This window comes from Rhinopithecus roxellana, chromosome 16 (assembly GCF_007565055.1).
Source record: "Rhinopithecus roxellana isolate Shanxi Qingling chromosome 16, ASM756505v1, whole genome shotgun sequence".
Classification (NCBI taxonomy): Eukaryota; Metazoa; Chordata; class Mammalia; order Primates; family Cercopithecidae; genus Rhinopithecus; species Rhinopithecus roxellana.
In genome coordinates, this window is record NC_044564.1 from 110,298,991 (window position 1) to 110,311,711 (window position 12,721).

General features: G+C 39.4%; 1 protein-coding gene across 3 annotated transcripts in view; it reads right to left on the reverse strand.

The window, feature by feature from the left end:
* Positions 1–12,721, reverse strand: part of TMEM245 (transmembrane protein 245) — a 103,090-nt gene that overhangs the window by 14,694 nt on the left and 75,675 nt on the right. For 2 of the 3 annotated variants that reach the window (XM_030919415.1, XM_010365592.1), the window contains 3 exons: positions 5,345–5,445; positions 3,507–3,681; positions 643–837 (listed from right to left, as the gene is read on the reverse strand). In XM_030919415.1, coding sequence (XP_030775275.1) covers positions 643–837; positions 3,507–3,681; positions 5,345–5,445 — 471 coding nt within the window. The remainder of the gene's footprint in view (positions 1–642; positions 838–3,506; positions 3,682–5,344; positions 5,446–12,721) is intronic. The other variant, XM_030919416.1, reaches the window with a different exon arrangement.

The window sequence follows — 12,721 nt, forward strand, 5'->3', positions numbered from 1 at the left end:
ATTAGCGGTGTGAGCCACTGCATCTGGCCTGGTTGTCCTATTTCTTGAGTCTCTTTCAATCTGGTATGCCATGTTCCACATGGTATTAAATTTTTTAACTTTATTTTTGGCTTTTCGTGACATTAACAATTCTCAAACAATGTAGGTTTTTTTTTTTTTTTTGAGACACAGTCTCATTCTGTTGCCCAGGCTGAAGTCCAGTGGCACAATCTGGGCTCGCTGCAGCCTCCGCCTGCTGGGATCAAGCAATTCTTCTGCCTCAGCCTCCCGAGCAGCTGGGATCACAGGCGTGTGCCACCACATCTGACTAATTTTTGTATTTTTAGTAGAGATGGGGTTTCGCCATGTTGGCCAGGCTGGTCTCGAACTCCTGACCTCAGGTGATCCACCCGCCTTGGCCTCCCAAAGTGCTAGGATTACAGGTGTGAGCCACTGCTCCCTGCCTCAATATAGGTTTTAAATTTTCTTGGTATATGAAACCCAAAACTCTGCCAACGATTTGTATTTACTTAGTGTCTTCTGCAACCTTTATCACAGCATTGGTACTCAAATACCTTTATCCTGACAAGTCTGGATGAAGCAACTTATCAAATACAGAGACAGGACAGCTTTACAGCTTACGATTATTCTGCTTAAACTCACCGCTGAGTCTGAGCAGGCCATGGGGTCTGGTTTGGCGTGGGCACTGAATTCGTGGGACTCACTAGCATGGCACTATAGATATTGGAAGCAACCACAAGTATGCAGAGAAGAATAGGCCCGATGATTGCTCCTTCCAGGCCTAGGTAGTATGCTCCACCGGCCACTGCCAAGCCTGTCAGGTAAGGATGGCCACCTCTGGAATAAAGAGCATGACCTTTAACATACAAAAACTGGAGTAAATCTGAAATACATTTCTAATACAATGTTCATTCTTTAATACACTATGCTTTTTAGCATATTATCAGCTTTCTTTAGATCTTTTAGATCACCTCGATGCATACAATGAACACTGACTGCAATAACACTGAGATGCAAGATTTTTTTTTCCTATGGGTGACATCTGCCTCTTTTTATAGCTCCAGGAATGAAATAATAAAGTCAGCAATGTTAATAGATATTTTATACCCATTTCAGGTGCCTGCCTATGATGGGTTAATGTTGGCTTAGGACTGGTTAGGAGTCACCTGTTAAGTTTTCCTCCATCAAGGATAATTAAGTGAGCATATAATTCAGTTAATTATGCTTTTATACGACAACAACAACAACGATAGCATCCCTGTTACTCATAGGTCAGACTTTTGGCAACCTCCTAAAATACAGTTTTTAACACAGGTAATGATAAAAGGCCTCCTGAGGAAAATATCTGTCACAAAGCCCAACATTTCTATTTCACAAGAGAATCACAAATGCCCTCCAGCTTATTACAGTATCACTTACGGAAGTGGAATGAAATAAAATAGAACACAGTAGCATAGCACATTGACAATGACAAGAAAGGACCACTGACATCAGAAGGACTGGGAAATAAGTCACATTCTGTTTGTTTCTAGTTTTAAATATAGATGAGAAGAACAATTCAGTGAGGGGCAAATAACTAAATATCCTGGAAGGATGTTCTATATTACAGTTAAATCAAAGTAAGACTTGTGGAGAACCAGTCTTCAGGAAACCAATATATTATATTCATAATGTGTTTGTCTTTCTCATTCCAAAAAAATGATTTAGGGCAGTATTCCATGTTTGCTAAGTAAACTTCTTCCCTAAACAACACATTCAAGGAAAACTATCAAAAATGCTTAAAGTTTTTTTTCCCGTTCCGTCACCCAGGCTGGAGTGCAGTGCTGCCATCACGGCTTACTGCAGTCTCGACCTCCCAGGCTCAAATGACCTTCCTACATCAGCCTCCTGAATAGCTGGGACTACAGGCATGTGCCACCACACCAAATTAATCTTTTTATTTTTGTGCAGAAGGGGTTTCACCATGTTTCCCAGGCTGGTCTTGAGCTCCTGGGCTCAAGTGATCCATCCACTTTGGCCTCTCAAAGTGATAGGATTACAGGCTTGAGCCACTATGCCCAGCCTTAAAGCTTTAAAAAAAAAAAAAAAAAAACATGTGGGAGTTTATTAATAAAAGCTTAACCTATTAAAAACTAAAACAATTCATGCCAAACGTTTCATTTCCCAATGACAACGTTTAAAGACAGTATTTTAGGCCGGGCATCGTGGCTCACGTCTGTAATCCCAGCACTTTGGGAGGCCGAGGCAGGCGGATCACCTGAGGTCAGGAGTTCAAGATCAGCCTGACCAACATGGTGAAACCCCATCTCTACTAAAAATACAAAAATTAGCCAGGTATGGTGGTGCACGCCTGTGATCCCAGCTACTCAGGAGGCTGAGGCAGGAGAATGGCTTGAACCTGGGAGGCAGAGGATGCAGTGAGGTGAGACTGCGCCACTGCACTCCAGCCTGGGTGATAGAGGGAGACTCTGTCTCAAAAAAAAAAAAAGACAGTATTTCTTTAATTCCAGCTGTAAACCTTAATATAAAATTTACAGCAAAGTTTAAAGAAATAAAAGCACTTAAGTATAAATCATACTTAGTCCTACTCAAATGTCAACTGTGACACACTAGTTAACCACACTATGACGTTCAGCCTTTTAATTTTCTCAAGTTTTAATACGACTGAGAACTGGCTTGATTTATTTAGTGCGATTTCTAAAAGAGATATCAAAACCTATGAAAACAGACATTTATTTATTGTATTATATGGCTAAAGTGTTGATTCTGACTTAGATTTAATCTGTATTTATCACAGAACCATTCCAATTATATCTTTAGAGAGCTCTGCTTGCCAGAAATTAACTTGCTGAGATTTGCTTTCACATGGAAATCCTCAGACATACAATCTAACAACATTTTCTCCAAAACCAAAGAAGTGATAAAAATAATCACTAACAGTTCACTGTACTTAAAATATTTGATGTACATCTGGTCATAATTCTTTTCTAGGTTAAATGTCACTAAATCAAGAGAAAATTATTCACAATTTGGTTTTAACCCAGGACATCATATATTAATATTATAAATAATACATATGTAATAAGAAAATATTGGCAGGGCATGGTGGTTCATTCCTGTAATCCTAGTGCCTTGGGGAGTTCAAGGCAGGAGGATTGCTTGAGCCCAGGAGTTCAAGGTTCAAGGCTGCAACGAGCCATGACTGCACCCTGCACTCCAGCAGTCTGGGTGAGATACTGTCTCAAAAAAAAAAAAGTTGCTCTGGAACTTTCAGGCAACAACAACCAAAAAAAAAAAAACACCCCAAAAATATCATGCCTTGTAAACAATATTATTTTAAATGAAAATTTCATTATATCAGTGGGAACACAAAAGGCTATTTCACTGAAAACTCCTACTACCAGTTCTTTTGTATACCCGAGAGAAAAAAATCCTCCTTTAAAAAAAAACAACAGAAATGCCTGGAGGATTCACTAATAACTTAAGAAATTCTGTGGCTTACTTACCCTGATATGTCAGAGTAGATTGCAGTATCTACAAAGTATGTTGGCAAGAGATGAAAAATCAACAGTAAAATGGCCTTGCATCCTAACCCTTGTGTCAGCCACAGGTCGAGAACTGCAGGTACTGCTGCCCAATATGTCCCCAAGAATGGCACTGCTCCAAGGATTGCTGCTAACGCTGAAAAAAGAGTAAAAGAAAAGCAACTTAACATCATCAGCAAAACACTAACAAAGCAAAAGAATCAAAGCCATAGCTCCTCCTCCTCAACAATTTCCAACAAAACAAGTTAAATAAATACTCACAAACTCTAATATTAGGGAAATGATATGCCCTATCTAACTGAATTTTCTAGCTAAGTAAAGGCTCAATATCTTAAAACGTGATACTAAAAATCTTTCCAAGTCTGTGTCTTATTTATGGATCTCTTCTTAAGCAATAAAATTCGAGGGTTCTGTAGTTGTTACTCTCAATCAATAGTTAATATACGGTCCTATAAATATACCTACAGAACATGTGTCAAAACTTGTACTGAATCCAAAGCCCAATCAGAAATTACTTTCTAAACCTCAGCATATTATTTACTTTGCTTCTTTCTAATAAAATAAACAGAAGAAATCCTGAGTTGAAGGACCCTGCTTCAAGGTCATTCCCTTTCAGAACAGTATGTTCAAGCGCTCTTCCTCCATCTGGCTTCTCTCCAGGTTAAGAGTATAGCAGATGTAGCTTCTAGTTCTGGTTCTACCAGAAACCAGGTATGTGACCTTGGAAAACTGGTCTCTCATCTATATGAAAAGTCTACCACTCCGCCTCACAAGGTGCTTGCAGGTCAGAGGGTAGGTTTGTGAACATCACGTAGGGAAGAACATGAATGAACTTGAAAATGTAGAAGGAAGCACAGACAAATGGGGGAAGAGGGGGATGGTGGTAGAGGCAAATGTGAAAGGCAGAGATATTTAGGAAAACAAGCAGTCATAGAAATAAAGGAAGGAAAAGTAGAAGAACAACCACAACAGATCTTAAGAGGTGTGGAGGCAGCTTATGTGCCCTCAGAAGCATTCATCTTGCCCTGGGATGTAATCCCTCATGGACAAAGCTATTTGACAACACATTGCTCCCTGCCAATCAGTTCAATTCAAACATTACTGAAAGTCAATTATGTCCTAGGTGTTATGCTACGTGCTAGAACATTCATTCATTTAACAAACATTTAGGGCAACTGATACGGGTTTGGATCTGTGTCCCCATCAAAATTCCATGTCAAATTGTAATCCCCAATGTTGGAGGTAAAACCTGGTGGGAGGTGACTGGATCATGGGGGGCAGATTTCACCCCTAGGTGCTGTTCTCATGATAGTGAGTGAGTGAGTGAGTTATTGTGAGTCTGGTTGTTTAAAACTGTGTAGCACCTTTCCCCTCTCTTCCTCCTGCTCCAGTTAAGTAACACATGTCTGCTTCCCCCTCACCTTCCACCACAATTATGTTTCCTGAGGCCTCCCCCAAAGCAGGAGCCACTATGCTTCCTGTACAGCCTGTAGAACTGTGAGCCAATTAAACCTCTTCTTTATAAATTACCTAATCTCAGATATTTCTTCATAGCAGTGACAGAACAGACTAATAGAGCAATTTTTACTATGTGCTGGGTATGGTTCCAGCTGCTGGGGATACAGCAACAAACAAACACATTATAAATCACATTTCTGTTCCTAATGTGGACTAGAGTCGATCTCAAGCCAAAAAATTTAGTTTTTTAAACTTGAGGAAGTAGACACTTCCTAGACGTATGTAAAATGGCTTAACTTTCCTTAAAGAGAGAACAGTGGAAAGTGTAATATGGTTGTTACCTGATGGTATGAAGACAATATTGATGCCAAATATAGTATGAGTCAGCCAGGTGTACAATCCATAGAAGCCAGCCATTTTGAGGGAAGCATCAAATACCCCTCTGGAATGCCCAAAGATAAAAAGAAAGAGTAAATCAACACAGTGTCATATCGTGATTCAGAAAAATCATGTGGCCACTTGATTCCAAATCAAGTAATAGCTTTAGTTTTTCTGCTGGCCTGAGAATGCTGTTTTCATTTTATTTCAAAGAAACATAAACACCTTATTTTAAATACATTTACTAAGTTATTCTTCATGTAATATGAAATATGTTTAATTTGGAAATACATTTACTAACTATTCCTTAAATTTCTGATGGAAAAAATAACTGAAACACCTTAAAATACCCTATTCTCTGAAATAATTCATCAACTTCTCACTCTGAAGCAGATATTTCACCACCAAAACAAATGGAAAGAAAATCAAGTGTGAATAACATGTTTCCAAGAATATAGTTTAAGAAACCCAGGCTCTGGCCAGTCTGCCCCTTTTGGAAACAGCCAGTAACGGACAGTATAACTTGTATTTCACCATCTTTCTTTTATTTAACAAAACCTTCCTACATTTCTTAAACTATGCAACTAAGCCTACAAAGTAACATCTCTTACAAATGCTATCAAAGAATGCAGGTCATTGGGAGAGAATTTACGGGAAAAAAAAAGATTCCTAACTCCAGAGTAAAATCAGAGAGGAAAATACAAGAGAGATAAAAACAGACACATATATTTGGTGACTAATACAGGAATGCAGTACATGAAAATCTGCAATGTCAGGTGCTCTGTGTTTTTCAGTTGGAAGATTAGTAAGGCAGCACTGTAAGGAGGGGAAATAAGGAACTGTTGAGAGAGCACAAAGGCAGCAACCTGTAAGTAATCTCAAGCCAGCACAAAATCATAAAAACCTGGACTCTATGGGGCGGTGCAGAGGGGTGCAGGGAAAGCACCCTCATACGTTCACTACAGAAGAAAAGCTGTAGTTGAAAAAGAAGACGTTAGCAGCAAAGGAGACCTTGTACATGCAAAAGGAAACACCAAGCTTTTCTAAAGCATCCCAAAAGAGGTATACTGTTAGGAGCAAAGTCAAGCCCTGTAATCTAGTGATTCAGTCATTTAGTAGGGTTCTGGGACATAGATCCAGTGGCAGAATGGCTCCCCAATTATAAAACCTGCTTTGTCATCCTGACCAATAGCTTTCACTAGACAATGTCGTAAAGGTGCCATATGACTCTGCAACAAGAACCCAGAATAAAGTGGTATCAAAAATACCAAAAGGAAGGGAAAGACCCCAAAGAAAATACCAAGGATCTGCTCAACAACTAAACAGAGAGGACAGAGCAAAAAGAAAACAACAGAGCTTCAGGTTTTAAACCTGAGGGGGAAATAATAGCAGCATCTCAAAGACATGGAGAAGGCCAGAATGGAAGAAGCATGGAAGAAAAGGGGAGTTTGTTTAGTAAGGGCAATAGGAACTCAAAAAGGATGATGAAAACACCCTAGAGGCAGCTGAAATAAGAGACAAGGCATAATAGAAAATTCAGGACAAGACATCTGAGACGCACCAGAATAATAGAAGAGTATAGGACATCCTAAAGGGGCAAGTGGAGAGAAAATAGGGCAACAGGTTGTGTTTTCATAAAGGACCTAAAGACAAAGAAATAACAGCCAGAGAGGTAATGAAATCATTTCTGTAGTAGGAGGAAAATCACTAGAGTGCAGTATTCCCGGAGACCAAGGGAGAAGGTAGGTTTTGAGGGGGAGGGAATAATGACATCATCGACCACAGAGAAAAAGAAAGGAAAAAAGTATAGAATTTGTCTAGAACTAGAGAGGTCAGTGAGGAAAAGACAGATATCATGATCCTTCCTTAACCTTATGTTATTTAAAAAATTTTAAGCCAAAAATAAGTTGACATCAAAGGTGCAACAGAATATTGCAACTCAATCACCCCTCTGGGGTGGCAAGTAACCAAGGCTCAATCCAGTAAGGACCACGTGCAGAAAACAGCACAGTCTTCTTTCTTTCACCGCTGAGAATACTGGTTGCTGGTAATGTTCTCAAGGCAACTTTTAAATGCACTATATATTGTTTGCAGTTACTAAACATATTCATGTAACCTAGTGAGGGATGAGAAGACAATATATTCCCTTCTACCTCATTACTCGTGATCTGGCACACAAGAAGTTTTATAAATAAAACAGCAGAGAAAAATCCTCTTACAATTTACCAGAAAACAGAATTTAACTCCTTCAAATTCCTAGCAACTTTTTCTCCTTTTTTGTATCAGCTTTATTAAACTATGATTTACAAATAATAAAGCTCACCAATTTTAAGCATTCAATTCAGTAATTTGGACAAATATAAACATTCTATAACCATCATTACAATCAAGATGTAGAATATTTCCATTACCCCAAAAAGTTCCCTCATGCCCTTCTATAGTCAAACCCTTCCTAAACTCTGGCCTCTGACGGCCACTAGATACGCTGCCACTATAATTCTGCCTTTTCCAGAATCTCATGTAAACACAATCATACATTACACAGCTTTGTATTAAATTGTGGCAAAATATCCATGGCACAATATTTAGCATCTGAATCATTTTGAGTGTGCACTTCAATAGTGTTGAGTACATTCACGTTGTCATGTACTTTTGGTGTTTCTTTCACCTAGCATAATGCTTTTGATCTTCACCAACATTGTTGAGTATATCAGTAGTTTGTTCCTTTTTATTACTGAGTAGCATTCCATTATGTAGATCGACTAGAATTTGTTTATCCATTCACCAGTTGATGGGCATTTGAGGTGTTTCCAGTTTGGGGGTATTATGAATAATACTGCTATGAACATTTGTGTACAAGTCTTTGGGGACATATGCTTTCATTTCTCGTCTGTAAATACCTAGGAGTGGAGATACTCGGTCATATGGTACCTATTTAACCTTATAATGAATACTAGCTTTAATCTCTCAATTCAGAAAAAACTAATAGTCCACGGACACCAACCCAGAAGCCACTGCCTCCTACCGCACCGCATATCTCCTCAAGGTATGAGGTTAAACCTCAGTTTTATGTGAGTGGATGCTGGCAGGAAGAACAATTCAGCTCATGAAAAGCTAAATGACAATGCATCTGAAGCTCCTAGTAACTGACCTAGCGCACAGTGGATGCTCAATAAGCAGTGGCTATTAGTAGAAAATGTGGTGTGTGCACAAGGAAATACTATTCAGCACCCCCCTAAAAAAAAAGGAAATCCTGTCATTTGCAACAACGTGGATGATCCTGGAGGACACTGTGGTAAGTTAAATAAGCCAGGCGCAGCACAGATAGACAAACACCGCATCTGGAATGTAAGAGTTGAACTCACAGAAATAGAGAGTAGGATGTGGTTGCCAGGGGCTGCAAGATGGTCAAAGGGTACAAAGTTTCAGTTAGGATGAATAAGTTCAGTAGATCTATTGTACAGCATGGTGACTACAGTTAATAATAATGCACTGTACACTTTAAAACTGCTAAGAGTACATCTTAAATGTTCTCACAACAAAAATGGTATGTGAAGTAATGAATATATGAATTAGCTTGATTTAACCATTTCACAATGTAATATTATATTACAAACTATAAATATATAGCATTTTTATTTGTTGCCTGGCTGGTTGCGGCAGTTCACACCTGTAATCCTAACACTGTCAGAGGCCAAAGCAGGTGGATCGCTTGAGTCCAGGAGTTCAAGACCAACCTGGGCAAGAGGTGAAACCCCGTTCCTACTATAACTATAAAAAATTAGCCAGGCATAGTGTGTGCCATTAGTTATATGCCAGATGAAGTTTTATTTGACTTTGGGAGTAAATTATTCCTAGCAATCTCTGAATTTTAGGTTCCAAAGAACCCTGGAATTCAGTGATAATTATATGCCCAGTATTATAGGTTATTTCACCTTACAATTTAAAATAACCAAAGCAAAACTTTTTGGTATGCTACCTGCATGTGCACAGCACATAACTACACTTGGCATGTAGTGGGTTGTGTTAGTTTCCTGTTGCAGCTGTAATAAATTACCCTAAACTCAATTGGCTTAAAACATACTTTTTATCTTATAATTCAGGTCAGAAGTCCTAAAACCAAGATGCCACATTCTTTCTGGAGGATTTAAGGGAAATTTTGTTTTCTCTTATTTTTTAGTAGTTTTTTTTTTTAGGCTAGCCAAGTAAAGCAGTGAGAGTAGAGAGGCAACAGAGCAATCTGTAACTGGTTGTGATCATTTAGTTGTAAATACAACCACACTTGGACTAGCCTTTTCCAGTTTTTAAAGGCTGCCTTCATTCCTTGGCTCAAGGCCCCATCTTCCATCTTTCAGATTAGTAGTGTGGCATCCTCCAATCTCTCTCCATCTCTCAGCTCTGCTTCTGTCCACATGTCTCCTTCATTCTGACTCTCCTGCCTTTGTTTTCTAATAAAATTTTTTTATTGAGAAGAAGCTCATGTAACATAAATTCCATCATTTTAATGTATACAATTCAGTGGTTTTTAGTATACTCATAATTTGTGCAACTATCACCATTAATTCCAGAACTTTCTCCCTCTTATAAGGACTTTTTCTAAACTTGTTTTTCTTCTTTCATTAATAATAAAGGTAGAGCTGACAATTTTTTTTTTTTGAGACTGGGTGTCAATCTGTCACCTAGGCTTGAGTGCAGTGGTGCAATCTTGGGTCATTGCAACCTCCACCTCCCAGGCTCAAGTGATCCTCCCACCTCAGCCTCCCAAGTAGCCGGGACTACAGGTGCACACACAACCCCCTACGTGCCAACCACTGTTACATGCTGTGCATACACAAGTTTTGGTTTGGTTATTTTAAATAACCTATAATACTGGGCATATAATTATCATTTGTCTCTAGGGTTCTTTGGAACCTAAAATTCAGAGACTGCTAGAAATAATTTACTCCCAAAGTCAAATAAAACGTCATCTGGCATATAACTAATGGCATGCACCATATAGTTTGAATGGGCTACCAGAAAACATTAATCAATACAAGAATATTACTTACAATCATACCACTGAAAGATCATTTCCCCATTTCATTCATTCATTGATTGACATCAACCAGTTAGTCGACATATTTTGCATACTCAAATTCAACAAGCACTTCCCTGTCTTACTATCTATGAAAGACATTATGATACAGTTCATCAACTCTCTTGCAAAAATCACAATAGACGTGGGCTTCTGGCATTCCACAAAGGTGACCGTGTATGACTTATGCTGTGTGAATCCATGGTGCCAATGGTCATTACCCTTCCCCTTGTAACTGCTCACAACCATGTGGTCAAGCACCTACTGCAGAAATTGACAGAACACTTACATCAAGTTAACCAGTCTAATATTTATGGAATATATAGGCTTCTTCCACCTTTATGTCTCAAAAAATATCTGCCTGTTCTTGGTTTTCTGGGACCTTTTTATTCAGTGATTCTTCAAAGATTATTGACAGTTATTCTTTAATTTCACTCCAAGCTCTCCTAGCACTCAGTAGTCGATGAGAATCAAATTCAAAGACTCTGGAGGTTTTCCTCCCTCCTTTTGGTAGCTCAGGTGGACCTGATTTAGCTCAATGGAAGAAGAGACTGACACACCAGCCACTGAGCTGGAGGCACCGCTTTCTAACAAGGCCTATTCCCTACTCATAGACCTCCCATTACTACATAGTCTTAGAGATGTTCTCCTGCCCCATACTATATATAGACTATTACAGGGCAGGATTCCTGTCTATTGGAAGGTAGGCCATCGTGCACCCAATCCAGCTATGCCCCACCTAAGCACACCTCTCTGTGGAATTAAAGTTCCAAGAGTTAGGCAGGATCAGCTTTTTCTCAGCTAGGATTTTCCCCTAATAAAGCCTGTTGTATATTTATACCGTATGGCACTAAAGGTGTGAATATTCATGCCTCCTTTCCACAACTATATATAATAATAACTCCTCTGCACCAGGAGCTTGAATTGACTTCAAATGATTGTTTACAATGTTAACTCTTCCTAACCAGCTCTTGATCTTCATCCTTTATAAACTCTAGGATGAAACTTACTTTTTCACACATTTCCTGACACTTAACTTTAGCTCTCAACCCTCTCTTTTCTGACAAACCAGATTGTGCTTGCTACTTTTCTAAACTGAGTGAGAAAAAAATAACAAGGCAATTCAGGATTTAATCAGATGACCTGCTTTTAATGGAATGATATTTGAAGCAAGGAGTGGGATGGGGAGAATAACAAACCAGTCCAGAGAAGCTCTATGAACTCAGTGTACACAGGGCCTTAGACCACAGCTGAGTAGGAATTACCTAAGGAAGAAGAAAAATAATGAAGAAAAGGAGGAGTGAAGAGTTCAAAGCAAAATTCTGCCTCCTCCACATTCCCTTACACTGGTTCCACCCTCTTTTCTAAAGGACTGTCATTTCTCTTCCCAGTATTCTAGCCTTACTGCAATATGGCATGTCTCAAGTAGAAAGTGAGCTAGTGGGAGAGACCAGTCAGCTTTTAGAGACACAGTATATACAATTACCAGTGGGAAAAGTACTCCCCAGCTCCCCTGACAGCTCTCTACATATTTATGGGGTACATAATAATGCTTCAATACATATAATGTATAGTAATCAGACAGGGGTAATTGGCATATCTATCATCTTGATCACTTATCATTTCGGTTTTTGGTTTTTTGTTTTTTTTTTGAGACAGAGTCTCACGCTGTCGCCCAGGCTGCAGTGCAGTGGCATGATCACAGCTCAATGCAATCTCCACCACCTGGGTTCAAGCGATTCTTCTTCCTCAGCCTCCTGAGTAGCTGGGACTACAGGCGCGTGCCACCACACCCAGCAAATTTTTGTATTTTTAGTTGAGACGGGGTTTCTCCATGTTGGCCAGGCTGGTCTTGAACTCCTGAGCTGAGGTGATCTGCCCACCTCGGCCTCCCAAAGTGCTGGGATTTGAGGTGTGAACCACCGTACCTGGCCTCATTTCTTTTGTTGGGAGCATTCTGTATCTTCCTTCTAGCTACTTGAAACTATATAATTTATTGTTGTTACCTACAGTCATTCTACAGTGCTATAGTACATAATAACTTATTCCTTCTAAGTAATTTTTGTATCCTTTAACACATCTCTCTCTACCCACCCCTTCCCAGCCCCAACCTCCCTTGAGAGGTCACATCTTCCCTTTCTTGATTCATTTGCCCTGGAAACCCAGCTCCACAGGGTGTCATATAGCAACCTGGCAGACATTAAATTTCCAGCATGAGGGGAACGGCCACACTGTGCATTCAGCCCTAGAGAGCTGCTGAGGGGCA